This window comes from Akebia trifoliata, chromosome 11 (assembly GCF_017979445.1).
Source record: "Akebia trifoliata isolate Shusen 1 chromosome 11, ASM1797944v1, whole genome shotgun sequence".
Classification (NCBI taxonomy): domain Eukaryota; kingdom Viridiplantae; phylum Streptophyta; class Magnoliopsida; order Ranunculales; family Lardizabalaceae; genus Akebia; species Akebia trifoliata.
Window position 1 is genome coordinate 32,179,230 of NC_141385.1, and position 21,925 is coordinate 32,201,154.

The 21,925-nt window shown below is 35.2% G+C and overlaps 2 protein-coding genes and 1 long non-coding RNA gene across 3 annotated transcripts in view; all 3 read right to left on the bottom strand.

Moving 5' to 3' along the window:
• Nucleotides 1-7,811: 7,811 nt before the first annotated feature.
• On the bottom strand, nt 7,812-12,622 carry LOC147391295 (serine hydroxymethyltransferase 3, chloroplastic-like). Its single transcript, XM_086459569.1, has 3 exons — nt 12,544-12,622; nt 8,509-8,581; nt 7,812-8,385 (listed from the first exon to the last, which is right to left on the bottom strand). The coding sequence occupies exons 2-3, from the start codon at nt 8,543-8,545 to the stop codon at nt 8,111-8,113; spliced, it is 312 nt and encodes a 103-aa protein (XP_086315695.1). The 5' UTR covers nt 8,546-8,581; nt 12,544-12,622; the 3' UTR covers nt 7,812-8,110.
• A 20-nt stretch (nt 12,623-12,642) lies between these two features.
• LOC147391296 (uncharacterized) lies at nt 12,643-12,951 on the bottom strand. Its single transcript, XR_015183109.1, has 2 exons — nt 12,845-12,951; nt 12,643-12,701 (listed from the first exon to the last, which is right to left on the bottom strand). It is a non-coding gene; the product is annotated as an uncharacterized LOC147391296 (long non-coding RNA).
• Nucleotides 12,952-16,566: 3,615 nt separating this feature from the next.
• LOC147391297 (uncharacterized) overlaps nt 16,567-21,925 on the bottom strand; it is an 8,570-nt gene continuing 3,211 nt past the window's right edge. Inside the window, exon 2 of the mRNA XM_086459044.1 lies at nt 16,567-16,788. Within this exon, the coding sequence (XP_086315170.1) occupies nt 16,567-16,788 (222 nt within the window). The remainder of the gene's footprint in view (nt 16,789-21,925) is intronic.

Here is a 21,925-nt window from a genome sequence, read left to right on the forward strand (position 1 = left end):
AAACCAGATATTGATCAGCACGGAACTGGGGTTTGTTAGCACGGAGCTGAAGGTTTGTCAGCACGAAACCGAAAGTTCATCAGCATGGAGCCGGAGGTTTATCAGCACGAAGCCAAAGGTTTATCAGCACGGAGTCAAAGGTTTGTCAGCACGGAGCTGGGGGTTCATCAGCACGGAGCCGAAGATTTATCAACACGAAGCCGAAGGTTTGTCAGCACGGAGCTGGGGGTTTGTCAGCACAAAATCGAAGGTTCATCAGCACGAAGCCAGAGGTTTATCAGCACGAAGTCGAAGGTTCATCAGCACGGAGCTGGGGTTTGTCAGTACGGAGTCGGAGGTTTGTCAGCACGGAGCTGGAGGTTCATCGGCACAGAGTCGGAGGTTTATCAGTAAGGAGCTGAGGGTTTATCGGCACGGAGCCAATGGTTTATCAGCACGGAGCTGAAGGTTTATCGGTGCGGAGCCAATGGTTCATCATAGATTATGGACATGGTTGAGATTGAAAGATTGATATGGTATGGGTTGGGGATCCTACTCGAAATGGATATGGGTCGTGAACACATCTGAAAGTGGGTATGGGTCGTGGATCTAATTGGAAGTGGATATGGGTTGTGGACCCATTAGGATATGGATATAGGTCATGGACCCAATTGGAAGTGGATATGGGGTGTAAGCCTATTTGGATATGGATATGGGTCGTGGATCCAATTGGAAGTGGGTATGGGTCGTGGACCCATTTGAGAGTGGATATGGGTCGTGGACCCATTTTGACACTAATATAGGTCGTGGACCCATTTTGACACTAATATAGATCGTGGACCCATTTTGAGAGTGGATATGGGTTGTGAACCCATTTGGATATGGATATGGGTGAGGTTGATAGTGGACCATGTTGGGTCGAGATCAATTTCGATAGGTAGAGTATAGGCGAGCTCCGTTTGGATCAAACACAAAGTAACGAGTGGTAGGCCTTAAGTTTAACAATAGAAATGGTGTATTTAATCATTTTTAAGCCTTAAAACGCAAAAGAAAAATAAAGTCCAAGAGAAAAGTTGTCAAGACTGATGTAAGGGATGAAATGAGCACAAAAAATTTTATTTTATTTTTTTTAGGGATCCATTTTTCAAAAATGGATATGCATAATTTATACCTATCTGTTTTTAAAAAAATAGATATGTGTAAATTATACCCATCCTTTCTTATAAAACGGATGGGTATAGTTTATACTTATCCGTTTCGTAAAAACGGACCAGAAGCAATTATTTTGGCCAAAGCATGTCATGGACACTATGCTCACTGATTGTGAGTACATTGTTCACTGTTCTTGTTCTTAGGCTGAAATTTTTTTTTCTTTATGCAAAGCAAGATGAGTAAATTTGAAATGAAGAGGCTTCCCTTTTACCTAGGGGAGAGTAGGAAAATAGAAAATCCTAAATTCTATACAATGTTGCCTTCATGGGCTTCAAAATGAAACTTACAATATTGACTCCTTCAATGGGTAAAATTACAATAATGAGGGGGTTAATAAATCACCTTTTCAAAATAGTATCCTAAGCCTCTAACTGTGTTTAATGCATGTGGCTATAGGTGGTTTCACGGTTACCCATTCTTCAAACCTCGATGTATACCAAAATACACACGTCTTAGGTTGGTGATTGGGTTGGATGTGTTCATCCCCGTACCCAAAATAAGCGATCTCGAGTCGTGAAACAACTAGGCATCCGGGTTTTAAACTTTTATAGGTAAAAGAGGTTTGTGTAATGGGCTATGCAAGCGTAGGTGCACGAGTGCATTCTAAAAATAATAAGTATCAACCCCCTTTTACAAGCATTCAACCCACAAAAATGTTAAAGAATATTACAACCATTCCTCAAGAAAAAGAAGGCAAAGTACCAAAGAAAACACAAACAACAACAATGTTAGTAAACACATTGAAATTTTTTTTTATGTAAAAAAATGGCCAAATAGTCATGGTTTAAACCCGCAATCTCCCCAGTGGAGTCACCAAGTTGTAGACATGAGAATGTTCACTTTTGAACCTCAATGCTACGTGTTTTGGAGTCGCCACCATTCTTTTTTGTAAATGGGTGTGAATGGGCGCCCGAATCGATTCTTTTGAAAATTATTTTTTATGGCATTGTAGTGACTCTCAATCATGAAAAAGGTATGGTCTACCTAAGATCTAAGTAGGGGGATTCGGTTAGAGAATGGGGAAGGTGTTAAGCACCCCATTCTTTCCACCTATGGTGGTTACCTTTAGATTTGGCCATTTTTGAAAAGAATACTATAATAAGTAAAGTGCATGGGATGCATGAAGTGGGTGGGTGCACATGGTGTGTATGTACCCCTTTAGAAGAGGATTTGATGTTGGTGTTGACATAAGAAATATCTTATGGAAGAAGACATTCTATGGAGTCAACACACTTTTGCATAAGTTGAGATGTTGATTTAGGATTTTAGAGAAATTCCATGGATGGAGTACCCTTAGATCCATAACCTTAATGCATGCATGTTTAGCTAGAAACTTAGTATTTTAACCCCATCAAGAGAGTTACACATTTCTTCATCATAGCCAAACATATGTTAGGTGTGTGCATAGTGTACATTAGGATGCATGATATGAGAATGGGTTAAAAAGGGGCTTCAACCTCCATCCTTTCGACCAAACCGCCTCAAGCACTCCATGCCTAAGGTTGAGGTTCAATCTACTCGGGATGAAGGCGGTTTCTCCATTACATCCTAGAGGCTTATAAAAAAGAAAAGAGAGGGTTAGAAAAAGAAGATGCAAGATAAAAGAAAATAAATAAATAACTACTATCCCACCTTGTCCCCTTGGACGTCTTGAATGAACTTGAGAGTTGAAGGATGTAGTTAAGGGTGGGTTGAGAGATGAGAAATGAGTAGAGCATTTGGTAGAGTTTTAGGTTGAGAGATGGGGGCTTGAGAGCATGAATTGTTCTTAGAAAATGAGGGTATTTATAGAGTTTTTGGAGAACTTTTGGGAATAAAGTGGTCCAACCCTAAAAATAAAGATAATGGACACAAAGTTTAGGTTATTTCTTTTTGGATTTTTCATTTGTATGAGGGCAAAGATGACATTTGTGAAGAAACCCTAAAAGCATTCTTTGATCCTTGGTTTTTTGATAAATAGAGGTGAGAGAACAAAAGTACTTTTGGGAGGGTGAATAAGGGAGTGACATGTGTAAAGGTGGAGTGGTAGGTAAAAAGTAGATCTTGGTTCATTTGTAAATAACTCATAAAGCAAGAGTTGAATGAGACCTAAAAGAATGATTTTTTCGTTAGAATGAGAATCAGGAGAGTTAGACCGCACCATTAGGTCCGCAACGAAAAAATATTCAAAATGGAATACTCTTTCATCATTTTTCGAGTCCAAATAGTCAAGTTATCATCAAAAATAGAAATAATGAAAAAATTACAAAAGATGCCCTTAGCCCATTGTATTTAAAAGAAAGTTGGCTTTCTTTTACTACTTTTTCTTCTTCTTCAAAGAACCAAACACCAGTCATTTTCAGCCTAACGGTTTCAACCCATTCTCATCAAGTTCTATAACAAATAAGTCCGAGTTGATCGTCGATGAAGAAGCAAAAGTCACCGGCATCAACGAGCTCCACATTCTCATAACCTTGGATCTTCATTTTTTCTTTCTTTCCATATCTCATAAAAACCAGCGAGTGAGCTTGGATACCACCAATTAGGAGCTTCATCTAGTTAGTAGAAGATTTGTCTTCTATTATAGAAGAGAATGAGAGTTTCGTTGTTGAAAGCTTTGCAATAGCCTCGTTCGTTTTGCAACCAAGTCAGTCCAACCTCGACTCTCATGCCATCCAACCTTGGTTTTTGTGCTAGCTTTCCACATCCGACAACGATGAACTCCGATAGGGGACTCTCACTTCCTAGTGGTAATCGTAGATTTCAAAACACGCATTTAGGAATGTTTATCAAATATGAGTTGTATTTCTAAATCGTAGAAATCTTTGTTTAATTTTCAATTCATAATTAAAATTATAGATTTGATGTATTTTTATCAAGTTTAAACATTAAATTCATGGGTGGGTCGATGAATTGGGAGAACGAAGGAGAAAACTCAAAAAATGAATCGAAAAATCAAAAGTTCAAGCAACTTGAAACTTGTTGACGGCACTATCGTCAGGAGCTAATAGTGCCACCGTCAGCCATAGACAATATTGACGGCACTACTGTCAGACCAAAAAAGTTGGCCAAACTACAATTTAGTTTTTGCTATATTTTCCTCACAGCTTATACATGCTTTTCCACCCTTTATTACACTAAAAACATTAAGTTCTTTATATTACTTTATTCCATTTATTTTAAATTCTTTAATAAAATTAAAATGTTACCCCCATTTCGAAACAATGAGAATGGTTTCAAGCTTCAAATCTCAAAGGATCAAAATCCAAATTTTGATTTCAAGAACAAAACGTGAATTTTGACGTTTTCGTCATATTTTTAAAAGTGAATATCTTTTCCGTTACTTTGAATTAGATAATAAAAATTATATAGTGTCGAATCTCGTGTTCAAAGCTTTTATTTTCAATTATAAGAACTTTGAAAAATTGAGTTTCCGACACTTAGTCAAATTTTCATCAGCTTTCCTAGTTTTGATAGTTTGACTTTGTGCACTTATTGGGACCCCATTTTAACTAAAATTTATAGTTTTTAAATTGAATGATTAAGATGAATTTAAAAACTCAAAAAAGAAAGGTTGAGTTTACAAAGTTGAGAAGTGAAAACATCGAAAAATGGAAAAGGGATGAAAACGATAAAATGTCAGAATCATACTTGAGGGGTGATTTCTACATTTTACATTGATATGCTGTGTGTGTAGATTGGTAAACGGATATCCAGTGATAATGATTATGGTTGCATATTTATTTAATTTCTATTAGCGTAAAGTTCTAGGTTATGTTTCCCTTCAGTTATTTATTTTAGGCCAGTTGATTTTCAAATCCATATTCTGAAATATTTCAAATATGAAAAGTTATTCAAATCTAAAACCAAAATTTTCGAATAATATATGTGGAGAAATGATATTCTATTAATTTCTCTTATTGAGATTACAAGAGCTCTAAAAGGCTTTATATAGTCTTAGTAGAGAATACTAAACAGAAATTAAATCGAGATGATCTTATCAAATCAAATCTTTCTGAAGATAAGATTTATCGTAATCTCCAAAGGAATGTGATTTGGTGTGTTGCAATACACTTTATTACACTGCTTCACATCAATACTCTAACACCCTCCCCCAAACTATTGGTGATCAAGGATCAATTTTTGTTGAAAAATCAATAACTTCAAAGAGATGGATTGTCAAAGAAGAACCTCCATTACTAATATGAGTTGATGAAATGATGTTGTTGAAATATGCTCAACTTGTTTTGACTACTTGTTGAAGAAAAAATGATGTATCCAAATCCAAATGTGCAAAAGATGAGGAGCTAACCAGTCAAAGCCAAATGAGCCTCGATTGGGTCATGATCAGTTTATGCAAAGATTGAAACCTGTTGGATTTTAATCTGAAAATGTGGCCTCTAACGGACCTGAAAAATGAGCTCAGTGTCGGCTTCATGGGCTCGATCATTGGCAATGACTTTTATTGGGTCTTAAAATTGAAAATGAGTCTATAGACTATAATGAGAATGATCATAAAAGATTCAGGGGATCTTTTGTATTAGGGGAGCTTTGGGCAATTTCAAACTCTTAAGCATTTTTTTTAAGCACAAAATGGATCTTGGGCTATCAAATTAGGTTGAAGCAGGCCTTGAAAGATTTTATTTCAGCAAGTTTAATTGTAAGCAATAGGGTGTAGAAAAGGGTTTGGGATCTTACAGAGGCATGCCTTGTGTTTGGAGTCACATGGCTTACGGAAAAGTCTAACACCCTATCATCTCCCTTGATGAGTGATTCCAGACGCGTCTCTCTTAATCAACCAAAGGGTACCCAGCATGAGAGAGGTCTCCAAGTCACCCATATTGAGTCACAAGCTTGCACAAAATAGAATGGTTTTGTGATGAAGAATGGTGTTGGGAATTGGGAAAAATGGTGTAGATTGTGATGGGAAGCAGATTAGATCAGTGATGCTGTTTTATAGTGGATGATTTGCAGGGCGTGGAATTGCATGTTAAGACCCAAACCAATGCTCTAAAAATACCTAGGTGTTGATGAAATGGAAAGTTTTAGTCTTAACCTTAAGTATTGTAACATACCCCCACGCTTCAAGGACGACGCCCTCGTTAGCCCACTTTATTGCTAGCCTTCCCAGACTAATCACAGTGGCCTATTATAGCAGAACCCTTCCATATCTCATACTATGGTAAGCCTCCTTTTCTTTACTCATTTTTATTCAAAACCCCTCTATATCCCATATTATAGAGGAGTTCCTTTTTCCCTTTTTTTTCAAAACCCCTTTCATGTCTCATACTTTAGAAGAGCCCTTTTTTTTTTTTTTCATAATCGCCTCTCCAAGACTCGAACCCTGGACGGTTGACTCCAATACTCAAACAATTGCTCCAAAAATGCCTAGGTGTTGATGGAGTGGAAAGTTTAAGTCTTAACCTTGAGGGTAACACTGTGAATCCATTCAGGAACATCAAACAACATGGAATTGGATTCGTTTGAGAATTATAGATGAACTCTATGAATTTAGTTCGGAATGATCTCAACCTTCAGAAGCAGTGCCCGATGGAAACTCGAGCAGATATCAGAGATGTTGAGATTTGCTAAAAGAAACACCAAAATCAACTAGATGCAGTCTGACCAGGCTGCCATAATTCCAATCTTCACATGATACTTTTTTTTGTTGAATGGTGGCTGTGTTGATGATGAAGCAACCATTAGAACGACAACATGTTGGTTGGTTGACTATTATCGTTCAGAGTGGTAAATGATGATTGGCATTTGTGCATCAAGTGATTGATGAAATACGAGAGGTGCAGTCAATGATCACGCCTGGAAAATAAACATTCCAAGCGTGATCATTAAAGTATTATCTACGACCTAAATGATGATAATGGCTGCAACAACTACCTAGCAAGATGAAGTTCAGGAATTATCTTTACAAGGCACAATGTTGTTTAATGAATGATAAACCAGAAGGTGTTTGATGAAATGCCTCTAGAAATGATAAAAGAGTGGATGTTCACCAGCAGTGTTGCTACCGTCCATGACGGAAGGTGGGCTAAAAAATCTCTCTCAACAGAGACTAAGCTCTGATACTATGAAGAGAAATTATGTCATATCAATTTATCAATTTCTCTGATTGAGATTGCAAGAGCTCTACAAGATTTTAAATAGACAATAAAAAACCTATAGCAAAATTAAATCTAGATGATCTTATCAAATCACATCTTTCCTAAGATAGTCTATCCTAATCTCCATAAAAATGTAATTTGATGTCACAAAACACCTTATTACACTGTTTCACATGACTACTCACAATCCGATTATTCAAATACGAATTCGGATCCTACGATTAAGGGGGAGGAAAACAATAAATTTGATGGGGTAATATTAAAAAGGGTAGTAATGGAAAATTAATTAAGTTAAAGGAGTATTAATAAGAGCAAATACAATAAAGTTGCAGGGTACTTCAAAAGTAACAAGAAAGAAAATAAAATTAAAAGTTCAACCCCTCTTTATATAGGGTGAAAAGAGAAGTGTGATCCACCATTGTATTTTATTATATAGATATACACAAATTTGTGAATAAAAATACCATTCCCCATCTTTCGGCCAAAATTTTAAACTGTTACATACAATATTGCAAATTGTACTTGCATTAATTCCATACTGATTTTTTTTTTCCGTTAATTACTAACAATAACTGAAGTTTAGTGACAGATCAACCCAACACGAGTAGACCATCCTACAAAAAGAAACTCTGGAGTGCAAAGATCCTGCTGGGCTGAAGCCATAGCGCAGTACAACAAACAATTGTTACCAAAACTATGACAACTGCTCATTTCTTTGAGATATCCAAGTCTACCTTACATTCTAACACACAACATAAAATAACACAACCAATATTTTACTGTCAAAAGAGAGGATCAACACCAATATTCAACAAAACCATTTATAGTCCAGGCAAAGGAAACTGGGTGGTCAGAGCTTCAACTCTCCCCTGTAGATCTACAACACGATCCTTCAGAGAGAACTCCGGAGATCCTATAAACTTAATGAAGTCCTGAAGCTTCGAACCTTTAACAGATCGTTTTGCTTCGAGGGTAATCTGCACTCCCTCATGAATGAAGTCTGCAGTAGCCTTGAATTCCTTCTCGGTAAAACCCCTAGTAGTCATAGCGGGTGTTCCAATGCGAATGCCCCCTGGGACTAGTGCACTCTTGTCGCCTTTGTTGATACAAAATTATTAAATATAAGATAAATGGAGAGACGTAATAATGAAAAGATCACAAGGGAATACAATTACCAGGTACTGCCTAGCAAGAAGGAAAAAAAAAAGCATACACTAACCAGGAACAGAATTCTTGTTGAGAGTGATGGAAGCCATGTCCAGAATTTTCTCAGCTCGAGCACCATCAATTCCCTTTCATAGGTTAAAAAAAAGCAATGGGTATCAACAAAATCAATGACACAAGGAAAATGTTGAGATCAGTCGAATCATCATAGTTTTAACCTATTTTACCTTGTTCGGTGGTGCACTCAGTTCGAATTCAAGTTCACAGTTCGAGGTTCTCCATTCTTGAACAAACATCATTCGGGAAGGAAGTTCATAGAGGATATTTAACTCATTTATGTTAATCTCATAGAAGACTTGGGTCAAGGGGGCATATCATTAGTTTGAAAACAAATGGGTAACTTTAATATTGACCAAATTTCAGATTGAATAATGCTGAAGTGACCACAAGAATGGACCTCACATCGCACACCTTCACATGAAGGTGTATGGGAACCATATATGCTTTCCTCGAGATATGAGTGAAAAAGCATGTATGGTTCCTATCCATTTTCACGTCAGGGTGTAAAATGTGAGGTCTAAGCTTGAGGCCACTCCAGCACAACTCTTTCGGATTTTCTAAAACAAGGTTATTTATCATATTGTCCAAAGCGTGGGGCCATCACTAAAGTTCAACAAAACAAGTAGGTTAGCTGTTTTTTTTTAATAAGTAGCGGGTTAGCTGTTTTTGAAGAACCCATTTGAGCCGAACCTCGAATTGGTTTGGTTTGTACCGGTTCACCGTACAACACTACATCTGTGAACCGATAACACAGGTTTTAACTATAACTCCCTCTCTCCTTATAAAAACTTGCTAGCGCACCTAGATTTCAAACTATAGTCGAGTGAAAATTATAACCGAAAGAATTATTGATGTGGGACGGTAAGGGAAGAAGAGGAAAACAAAGGTTAAGGAATTTGATTTAAGATTGGGTTAAGAATTTGGGTAGGATAGGGTAATTTAATTATGACTTTTTGCAAGTATGACCACAATCCCAAATAAAATGGTTAAAGATTTGTAGGGTAAGGAAAGGATTAAGCGCCAAAGATTTGGAAAAGAGATAAATGAAATAAGGATTGAAGAAAATAGAAAAAGAATAAGGGTAGAATAAAATGAGATTCAAGTTTCAAGAATCAAGAAAGGTAAGAGAAAATAATAAAAAGAAAATAAAAAGATGAGATATAAAGATAGAACCTTGGAATCACACTAAAAGATTTCTTGGAATCACACTAAGAATGGTGGAATGTTCGTTTTTTTTTTTTTTTTAAAAAAAAACCCTAATACAATCTATATATAAAGAAAATAAAGTAAAGAATCCAAATCAAACTAAAATAATAAATAAATAACCTAATTTCGTAACTTTCTCTCTTAATTTTCCAACCCTAATAAACTTAAACAAAAGACAAACTAAAGTTACTAAACAGCCCTAAATATTGTATTAAGACCATGTGCCAATAAAACATTAAAATAAGTCCAAAAAATATATAATTAAAGCCCTAAAATCGAAAATTAAATAAATAACTAATCTAAAATAATCTCGAATGAAAAAACAATAAATCTAGACCCAAATAAGTGAAAACCTAAATAGTTACAAATTTTTCGTCTGAACCCTTGACTGTTGACTTGATTTACATCCTGCATTATTCACTTCTAATTAGAGAAAGCTCATCCTCGAATTTTAAAGTGCTTGAGAATGATCATGACAATTTTTGGTTTATCCCTTTTGACGAAGATTCGTCCTCATGTCTCAATCTTGTGTTGAACTATTAACTTCAAATTGTAATATTCTATCTTGGCAAAGTCTTCATTATACCCGTCTCAGATGATTAAGTCAATTTGAGGTACTGATGGAACAGGTGCATCATGAACAAAAACTATAGATGTCTCTAAAAGATCTTCCTTAGACTTTTTTGACGTATTTTCCACTTCATGATTTTGTTCCCGCATTGATTCTCGAGTTGTAGACACACCATCTTCAAAAGCTAATATTTGATTTGTCTTTTCTTCAATCTACTCTTGAACTGATGATACCACAGGAGTTGATTTTCATGAACATATCGAGTAGATATTGTCTATCTGAAGTAACACATAAAATATTTCGTTCCACATCAAACGTAACTTGTACATGTGAGATCCAATCTCAACCCAACACAATATGGCAATCTTTAAAAAGAACCACCTTGTACTCAACACCATGAATCAACCTTCCCTGATGGAACTAAACAACGAAACCGTAATCACGATATCGACAATAAGTCTAATCTTCAACATTCTGTAAAATCTTCTCAGAAAAATTTGTAGAAAAATCAAAATTTTCTCATATTTAATGCTACACAATACCCTAAATGACTTTCCAAAGAGTAAAACAAATCTGGTTTACAGTTCCAAAACCATCTCTATCTATTCCAAGTTTAGATCTGATACCAAATCTAATGTAGAATGATAAGGAAAGAAGAGGAAAACAAAGGTTAACGATTTTGGTCTAGGATTGGGTTGAGGATTTTGGTAGGATAAGGTAATTTAATTATGACCTTTTGCAAGTATAACGACAATCCCAATTAAAATGGTTTAGGATTTGTAAGGTAAGGAAAGGATTAAGGGTTAAAAAATTGAAAAAGATATTAATGAAATAAGGATTAAAGAAAATGGAAAATTATTAATGGTGGAATAAAACGAGTTTCAAGAATCAAAATTAAGACCAAGAATTCAAGAATCAAGAAATTTAAGAGAAAATAATAATAAGAAAAAAAAGATTAGAAAAAAAAAAAAGAAAAAAAAAAGATATAAAGATAGAACATTAAAATCACACCAAAAGATTTTTTAGAATCACACCAAGAATGATGAAGAACTCACTTCACTCCATGAAAGAAACTCATTATTTATTCATTGAACTTTTCGTTGTTTTTTTTTTAAAGCCCTAACACAATCTATATATAAAGAAAATAAAGCGAAGAATCCTAATCAAACTAAAATACCAAATAAGTAACCTAATTTCGTAACTTTCTCTCTCCTAATTTTCCAATCCTAATAAACTTAAACAAATGACAAAGTAAGGTTACAAAACTACCTTAAATATTATATTAAGACCATGTGCCAATAAAACATTAAAATAAGCCCGAAAAACATAAAATTAAAGTCCTTAAATCGAAAATTAAATAAATAACTAGTCTAAAATAATCTCAAATGATAAAACGATAAATTTAGACCCAAATAAATGAAAACCTAAATAGTTAAAAAAAAAATCATCTAAACCCTTAATCGTTAATTTGATTTGCATTCTATGTTAATTATTCTAACTGCATGGTCATTTTGACCAATTTGGGCATGAGCAAATTGGACCCAAGCTCATATTTAGAATTAAAGAAAGGAAAAAGTGTCATACAACCACCTTAATTTTTTCTAATAAGCCTTCGATGATGATGATGATTATGTGGGTCACAACAAGGACTCTTTTGTGAAGTGGGATGATATAACTCGACTATGGTTGGATTGGATCATTCTCAAGATAACATATTGTTATTAATCTCATTTAATATGAGAGCTGCTATTGGCATCACAACTTTTACTTATTACACCTCAATTAAAAATAAAGAAAATAAGTGAATGGTTGAAAATAAGTAAAAGTTGGGGTGCTAGTAGAAGCTCTCATTTTCTTTGCAAGATTTCTATTTTTTGGGTTTACAATTTTATGTGAGCCTAATCATAATTATTACAACAATTGAAGTTATTTGAACGTGATACAATGTTTTGAATTGTTGAGATTATAATTTGAATCTAACCTCGCTAATGTTTTATGTGTTTTAATATTTAATTGGGGGGTGATAAATAATTTAAGAAATTGAGGTGTAATAAGTAAATGTTGGGGTACTAGTAGTAGCTCTCTTTAACTTTTAGGGTATCCAATTAGTGAAGAAGCCCATGAAAAATTATGAAGTGTTAGAACTATGGAACAAATGCTTAGTCTAAGCAACTGAAGTCAAAAGATCAGTTTACTGCTAGTAGAATATAGAAGAAAATTTGACCCTTTATGTCAAGTGCGGAAGTAACTCACCAAAGGCCTTAGATCCACCAAAACAAGGTGATTATCACTCCCACCAGAAACAAGTTCGTACCCCAATTCGATCAATCGTGCCAAGCCTTAAACTCTGTGGACTGAGCATGCTTTAAACAAACTGCCAGCCCCCCTATTGTATGGTTATGAGGACCTCCCTGTATAGAAAACCCGTTGCTTTTTATTTTCATTTTCCCTTTAGAGATTCACTAACAAATAAAGAAACTGAACATGAAATCCACATAAGTAGAATTTAATTCCAATGTAAGACTGTCGAAGAAAAGAGAATGCTTGAACTAACTTGTAAACCTGGGAAAACAGCATTGTTAATAGAAGATTCCAAATCCACCCCCAGAATAGGATCTTTCTTGAAGAAGATCATGCCACCTCTTGGACCTCCTAAAGACTGGAAAACAACAAAGCCTTGATTTATCATTCTTTATATGAAAGTATGGAAAAGCAAAGATAAGGAAAATAAAAGATTGTCCACAAAAAAAAAAAATTATAAGTACAAGCTTTAAAATCCATAACAATCCAGCATCCTCAAGCTCTTGCCAAAATCTACTTTGTGATTGAGGTTTTGATGTTTAGAGGTTGAATATGAAGCTAAAAAAAAGTGTACCCTGATTGAAGATGATCTTCCTTTTCAAATTAATGCTAAGCTGCTGCTTTGAAGAAAATGATGAATTCCAAAGGCAAAGGGAAGAAAAGCTCCATTAACAATGGTAAATGGAGGTCATACGGAAATCTTGAAGCCAGAGTGGTAAAAGGAGAAGGGCAATTATTGCCGAAGCATCAAAGTTTGCTACGATCTGGAAAGATGTATTTATAACCATACAAGTTAATGCGGAACGCAAATCAAGTCAAGTGTCAAGGGTTCCGATGGAAAATTTGTAATTATTTAAATTTTCATTTATTTGGGTCTAGATTTATGGTTTGAAATTATTTTAGATTAATTATTTATTTAGTTTTTTGTTTTAAGGTGCTTTAATTTTATGTTTTGGGACTTATTTTCATATTATATTGGCCAATGGTCTTAGTATAATATTTAAGGGCAGTTTAGTAACTTTAGTTTATCTTTTATTTAAGCTTATTAGGACTTGAAAAATGGGAGAGAGAAAGTTACGAAAATTATGTTTATTTATTTAGTATTTAGTTTGACTAGGATTTTTTATTTATTTTCTTTATATAGATTGTATTAGGATTTTTTTAAGGAACGAAGGTTTTGATGAATAATGAATGAGTTTCTTTCATAAGTGAAGTGAGTTCTCCGTCATTCTTAGTGTGATTCTAAGAAACCCTTGGTGTGATTCCAAGGTTCTATCTTTCTATCCCTTTCTCTCTCTTTTTTTCTTCTAATCTTTATTTTTCTTTTCTATTCTTTTGTTTTTTTCTTGATTTTCTTTTAGTTTCTTGTTCTTGATTTTTGAAATTCCGTTCTTAATTCTTGAAACCTACAAACCTCAACCCTTAATCCTTCCCCACTTTCTTTAACCCTTATTTCCTTAATATTTTTCATATTTCCGCAAGCTTTAATCCTTACCTTATAAACCTCAACCTTTAACCATTTTCATTTTTCCTACTAAAAATGTCGTCGTAATTACAAGAAAAAAAAATTATTTTACTTTTGGATTTACCCTATCCTAATCATAATTCTTAACCCCATCCCCAACCAAAATTCTCTAAACCTTATATTTTCTTATCTCCCCTCATCGTCCTGTTTCAAATTTGGTATCAGAACTAAACCTAGAATAGATAGAAATAGTATTGAAAGTCAAAACTAGATTTGTTTTACCTTCTAGAATATCATTCAGGGTATTATGCAGTGATGAATATGAGAACAACTTGATTGCCACAAGTTTTTTGGAGAAGATTTTGTAGAATGTTAAAAATAAGATTTATTGTGGTTATCATGATTATGATTGTCGTTCGGTTCCATCAAAGAAATTTTATCCACGGTGCTATGTGTCAGATGGTTCCTCTAAAAAAGTGTCGTAATGTTGGGTCAAGGTCGGATCACATATATAAGCTACATTTGATGCGAAGCAAAATATTTTACGTGTTACTTCAGGTAGAAAATATTTACTCAAGATATGTCCATGAAAATCAACTCCTGTGATACCATCAATCCAAGAGCAGATTGAAGAAAAGACATATCAAACATTAGTTATAGAAGATGGTGTGCTTACAACTCTAGAATCAGTGCAAAAACTAGATCATGAGGTGAAAATACGTTAAAAGAGCCTAAGGAAGATCTTTTGGAAACATCTATAGTTTTTGTTCATGATGCAATTTTTCATCACTACAAACCGAACTAATCATCTCAAACGGGTACAATGGAAACTTTGCCAAGATAAAAGATTGCAATTTGAAGTTAATTTTTAAACACAACATCAAGACACGAGGACGAATCTTAGCCAAAAGAGATGCCACAAATTATCATGATCATTCTCAAGCACTTTAAAACTCGATGACAAGTTTTCTCCAACCAGAGGAGAATAATACGGAACAAATCAAGTCAACGATTAAGGGTTCCGATGGAAAATTTATAATTATTTAGGTTTACATTTATTTGGGTCTAGATTTATCGTTTTATCATTTGGGATTATTTTAGATTAGTTATTTATTTAGTTTTCTGATTAAGGACTTTACTTTTATATTTTGGGGACTTATTTTAATGTTTTATTTGCCCATGGTCTTAGTATAATATTTAGGGGCAGTTTAATAACATTATTTTGTCTTTTATTTAAGTTTATTAGGGTTTGAAAATTAGGAGAGAGTTACGAAAATTAGGTTTATTTATTTGGTATTTTAGTTTGACTAGGATTCTTCATTTATTTTCTTTATATAAATCGTATTAGGGTTTTTTTATTAATAAACAATGATGAAGAATGATGAATAAAAAGAAAGCTTGAGTTTGATCTTCCCAACAATGGGTGTGGTGTGAGGGCATTTTGGAGTGAGTCCAATATCTTTCTTTTTCTAATCTATATTTTTTCTTTTTTTATTCTTTTATTTTTCTTGATTTTCTTGAAATCCTTTTTTTTTTTTATAAGTATAAGATTTTTTAAATACCAAAAGGAGATAAACGAAACAATGGAGGCCGAGGAAGCCCCCAAGCAGAAAAGCAATACAACAAAAGTAAAGAAAAGACTACTAGTTACACAAGCTATCCCATCTAAAAACGAAGTCTTCGAAAGAGATCCTAGCGAAATCCTGGCTTAACTTAGCCCAAAAACATAACAGCCCTAAAATCTCTATGTACACCGTATGCGATTTCCTCTCCTTACCCTGGAACACCCTGTTGTTTCTCTCTTTCCAAAGGCCCCAAGCAATGGCCGCTAGAAGAATAGCCAAAAGATGTATTTTTCTATTAGAGGAGATGTTGTAAGCCCACCCTTCAAGCATCAAGGGAAATTTTTTGGGAAAAACCCAAAACATATGAAACAAAAAAAGAAACGAACTCCAAATAGTACTAGAAAAAGAACAATGGAGAAGAGTGTGGTCCACAAATTCGCCATCATTCATACAGAGGGGACAAAAATTTGGAGTGATCCACCCGCAAGATATCAGATTGTCCAAAGTAAGAATCCTCCCTAGGGAGGCAAGCCAAAAGAAGAAGGATACCATAGAGAGAACAAGAGATGACTAGATAAGAGAAGTTGGAAAAATAGTCTTTAAACTAGGACTCAAGGTTTTGTAGAAAGAATGCACAGTGAATCTCCTGTCCTTAGTCTTGACCCATTCCCACATATCTTTGTCATTCTCTCTACTTTGAATTTCATTCAAGAGATTTAGAAGAGATGTTACCTTGGTTATCTCTCAATCATTGAAATTCCTTCTAAATCCCAAGTCCCAAGAAAAAGTGTTCTCGTTACGGATCAAATAATGCTTTATCGAGCAGTTTCTATACAAAGAATAAGTGTACAAAGATGGCTATTGAGTTAATAGCGTCGAAATCCCACACCACCTATCTTCCCAAAACCTCACTCTCTTCCCTAAGCCCACTCTAAAACTAATCTCTCACTCAAAATCGCTAGCTACCTTGAGAATCCCCTTCCATACACTGCAACCGAAAGTCCCTCTAGCTTCCCCACTATACCACCCAAGCCTCTTTTCCTCATACTTACCACAAATCACCTTCCTCCACAAGCCATCCCTTTCTTCTGCAAATCTCCATAACCACTTGTCTAGAAGGGCTCTATTAATTAACCCCAGCCCTCTAATCCCAAAACCGTCATTCCTCTTTGGGATGCAAATCAACTTCCATTTAACCAAATGGTATTTCCTACCTCCATGCTTATCATTCCAAAAAAGGTCTTTTATGAGTCTTTCTATCCTACTCTCTACGGATTTTGGCATAGAGAAAAGGGAAAGAAAATAGATAGGAATGCTAGACAACGTTTTTTTGATCAATGTTACCTTACCTCCCTTGGAGAGATTCTTGAAATCTTGAATTCTTGAATCCATCAAGAATCATTTGCTTGATTTTCTTTTGATCCTTCGTTCTTGATTTTCTTAATTCTTGAAACCTACAAACTTCAATTCATAATCATTTATCCTTTTTCTTAACCTTTAATCAGTATTTAACCCCTTTTATCTATCCTACTGAAATTGTCGTAATTACAAGAAGAAAAAAAATATTTTACTTTTTGAGTTTACTTATCCTAACCCTAATCGTAAACCCAATCTCAAATCCTTTATCCTTACCCAAAATCCTAAACTCCTCTTATTTTCTTGTCTCCACTCAGAATCCTGCATCAAAATTGCTACTTAATGAGGAGTGCAGTCACGTTAGTCCGATGTCCCCCTATCAGTTCGTTTTTGTGGCCAAAGTCGAAACCCATGTTCAAGTTTTTCCAAGATCTAGGCGAGTTTAAAGTTCATGATCACTGGTTTCAATTTAAGCCCTGGTTTGCCTCAAGCAAGAGATTAAGCCAAGGCTGATTTCAATCATTTTCACAGATTAAGCTCTCAGGTCTTCTTTTTCATCTTTGAATCCATCCACTTTTGTGTCAATTGGAAAAAATCTGGAAGGCCTGCTCAATATCGATGCCCCGAACTAGATAATGGCATCCTCTGATGCTTTAGAATTGCCCTTGATGGGTTGAAGTTCATGGACAATTTCTTCAAAAGGTTGATGTCCAAATTTCAGGGGTGTTTCGATCATCTCGTCTGTTAGATTTTACCTTTGGGACTAAAAGAGGAAGTAAGAATCATAAGGACAAATCTCCAGCATGTTCATCAGAGAGTAAGCAATTACATGTGCAGTTGTTGCTTTGGAGTGGAAGGTAGTTAAGCCGAAAATTATCATAAAAGACCTGGTCGCATCAAAATCCTTAGGTAGAATTTAAGAGAATTTTGAAATTTTAAATTTCAAATCCAGTACAGAAGGGGTGGCATACGAGATTTGGTCAAATCAAAATCATAATTGCAAGAAATCCTCTAATGATAAAGAAAGGGTTCAGGAAATTTATAAGAGGCTTATGGACAATATTCTAAATGTAGAAGCGTATGTTGGTTTGTCATTTTCTGAGGAAAAGAGGGAGGCTTCAGTCTTTTTCACAGTTGCTATGGGAAGTAGGAGTGATAAGTTATGCAATTTTCTTGCTCTAGGATTTACCTAGTGTGTTGACTCAAAATTGAATGTAAGTCATGTGTCTGAAAATAAGTACTTGAGGCTTCTTTGTCAACCTCAATTTCCTAGGGTGGACAAACCGGTAAGGAAGCTTGAGGGAGGGGAGAGACCAATAGGAAAGGACACCAAGGGGAGTGTTGAAGTAGTGGGAAAGGGTGAGAAGCACAAACCCCGCTAATCATAGAGGTTCAAAGATTGGGGGGAGATTTAGAGGAGTTTCAAATGAAATTTGGGGGATCAAGTAAAAAAGGCATTTGAATATGGTTACCAACGAAGACTAAGATAATCTCTTGCAAGTACGGGGATTGGGGGATAAGGCAAAGAGAATATTTGTCAAGTCCATGATCCAGATTTGGAAACGAAAAATTGTGGTACTTCAAGAATAAAATTGGAAAATTTTGAGGATTAAGTCGAAGGATAACGATTGGTGTACCTTACCGTTAATTGAGGGATAGTAGTGATGTAGAATAAAAACTCAATAAAATTCCTTGACCATTTAGTCGGTGGATTTTCAGTTTCTATTTAATGTAGGTGTCAAAGGGAAGATGTTTAGCGGTGGATCTTTACCGGTGTTTATGAGTTATGTATGGAATGTAAGCAAACCCAATTTTGGGATAAACTGGATGATGTGAGCATATATTGGGGAAGGCCTTGGTGCTTGGGAGGAGATTTCGATGGTATTCGATCCTCATATGAAAGAAGGGGAGATGTAGGATTATCTAGACATATACGTCATTTTGGAAAGTTCATTAGCCATAACAAGTTAGTAGACATTCTATTAGGGGAAAGTTTCACATGCTAAAACAACTAGGTACATCCTATCATGTATAGATGAAATACATTTCTCAAATCTAGTTCCTAGGAAGAAGATGTCCAACAAATGTCTTATGCTAACCCATTATCTAACCACGTTCCAATTTCTCTAGAAGCAAGGTATGTCAGTAGGCGCCCAATACCCTTTCCAGTTTGAAAATATGTGGTTGTATAACCCGAATTTTTGGGACCTAATTAACAAATGAAGCAATCCCTTCTTTCAAGGTACTTCAAGCTACCAATTCAAGAATAAGATCAAGGCTTTGAAGGAGAAGTTGAGGACATGGAACAAGGATGCATTCGGTAGAGTGGATGAGGAAAGGAAAAAAAAAATTCCGAAAGAACTTGCAGGCATGGACAAGGAGGAAGACAATGGCCTCATTAAGAAAGAGGAATTCGTCAAACGAATGTTAAAAGGTAAGTTCGAAAAGTTGTCAATTATGGACAAAATAAGTTGGAAACAGAAGTCAATAATACGAAACACTAATAATTAGGCGGGTTTGTTTTGTTTGTTGATGGTTTTTTTCTTGTTTTTTGTTTGTCTTGTAAGGGACTACCTCAGCCTCTCCTTTTATTCTTCTTTTCTTAATAAATTTATACTTATCAAAAAATATATATATATATATATATATGAAATTCTTTCATTGGACAGCAAATTGTCACAAAAGAAATAATTAGATCTCCAAGATTCAAGTGAATGGGGTTAAGTTGGAAAAGGGCGAGATATCAAAGAAGGGATGGTCACACACAATGTGAGCCAATACATTGAAAAATGTGTTGCGAGACCCCGGTTAAATAACTTGGAGTTCAATAGAATTTCTGAGGATCATCAACAATGGCTTGAAAGACCATTTGAGGAGCAAGAAGTGTATCAGTCAATTTGCTCTATGAGTGGAGATGAAGCTTCTAGCCCTGACGATTTTTTTATGACTTTTTTCAAAAGTTATTGGGGGACAATTAAGGAGGATCTTATGTTGGTTGTAATAGAGTTTCAAGAAAGGAGCTACTTGGATCATTGCTCAAAAAAGTACCTTCATGCTTTGATCCTGAAGCATCTAGGAATTGAGGGTATCTTTGATCTTCACCCAATCGATCAAGTGGGGGAAACATATAAGATAATTTCAAAAATGTTTGCAATGCATCTTAAATCGGTTATGGATGGTAATATTAGACCTGAGCAAGGAGCATTTGTGAAAGGTAGACAGATCCTAGATAGTGTCATCATAGCCAACGAATGTTTTTTTTTATGATTAAAAAGAAATTTATTAATGAGGGCAATTGAGGTGACCTAAAACCCCAAAGAGAGTACAAAGTATCAAAGCCAACAAGAAACAAAAACAAAAACAAAACAAACACAAACACAATTACGAGCTACTCATAAGATTACAAACCCAATCCCACCTCCCCAAAAGGTCTTCAAAATAAATCTCTCACTTCAATGAACATTGAGCTCCAATGTAACAAAAGGCCTAAAATTTCAATGATCACCTCGTGAATTTCATGCTCCTTATTTTTGAAAATCCTTCCATTTCTTTCACGCCACAAGCCCCAACAAATGGCATAGGGAAAAATGGACCACAACTTCTCTTAAACGCTACAAAACCCACTCCCCGATGAGACCAACCCATGAAAACAATCCCAATAGACCAAGGCATGCACCCCAACAATCAAAATAAGAAAAAGAAGTGGGACCAAACCCCGAAAGCGTACTCAAAATGAAGTAGAATATGGTTCATAGTTTCCCATTCAACTTACATAGGCTACAAAAATTTACCGAAATAATCCCTTTTTTCATGAGATTGTCCACGGTTAAAAACTTTCCATGAACCCCACACGCCTTCAAAAGGAAAAGTCCCCAATGGATTTAATAAATTAAGGTATAGAGATCTAACAGAGATAGCACCCCCTTTTTCTCACCTCTAAACACAAACATCGTCACCTCCGAAATTACCTACAAAGGTTTCAAGAGTTCTCAGAAGCCCGGATACATCTTCTATCTCCAGGTCATTAATCAATCTTCTAAAACCCAAATCTCATGATGGCCGTCCAAAAGAGAGATCCAAAAAGTCAACCACACCCCTCCCTTTATTCAAAGAACAAACCCGGAAAACGAACTTTGAAACTTTCATTTCCACACCACATTCCCAACTGTAAAAAAAGTATTACCTTCTAAAAATGGAAGCATCCCTTGAATACATTTCCAAACACCACAACCATAAGAAACTCTCACCGTTCCACTCTTACATAGCCAACGAATGTATAGATTCGAAGTGCACGTAGAAAGTTCAAAGAGTGGTGTAAAGTTGATTTGGAAAAGTCCTATGATCATGGATCTTGGAATTTCTTTATGTACATGTTAGGCAGAATGGCATTTGGGGCACGCAACTATAGGAAACAATAAGAATTAATCCATATCTCAAAAGGGATGTGGGACACCCTCTGTTAACTATAAAAAAAAAAAATTTAATGTGTTTCATTGGCTTCTTTCTCAGCATTCGATTGTCCAATTGGGTGTTTTAGAAGTTCTAAAGGGTTAAAGCAAGGGGATCAGTTATCTCCCTTTCTTTTCCATAGTGTATTTGAAGTGCTTGGCTCTAGAATTCTGCTTCCACAGTTCTGACTTAGGAATGAGTAAGACTCGTGATTCTGAGATTATAGAACTACGAACTTGTTTGAGACAAACTCTTGGCACTAAATATAGATCGCAAAGATTTTTCTTTTTTTATCGATGAAGATAATTTTATTAAGAGACAGAAAGCGAGGGGGGTCAAGATGACCAACCCAAAAAAAGAAAGACAAGAAAAAAGGAAAAGCAAACAACAGCAAAAAGCAAAAAACAAAAAACTCTTACAACAACGAACAGACCCTATCCCATCTCACAACAAAATCTTCAAAGAAGACCCCCTTAAATTCCTTATAAAGTTTACTCCA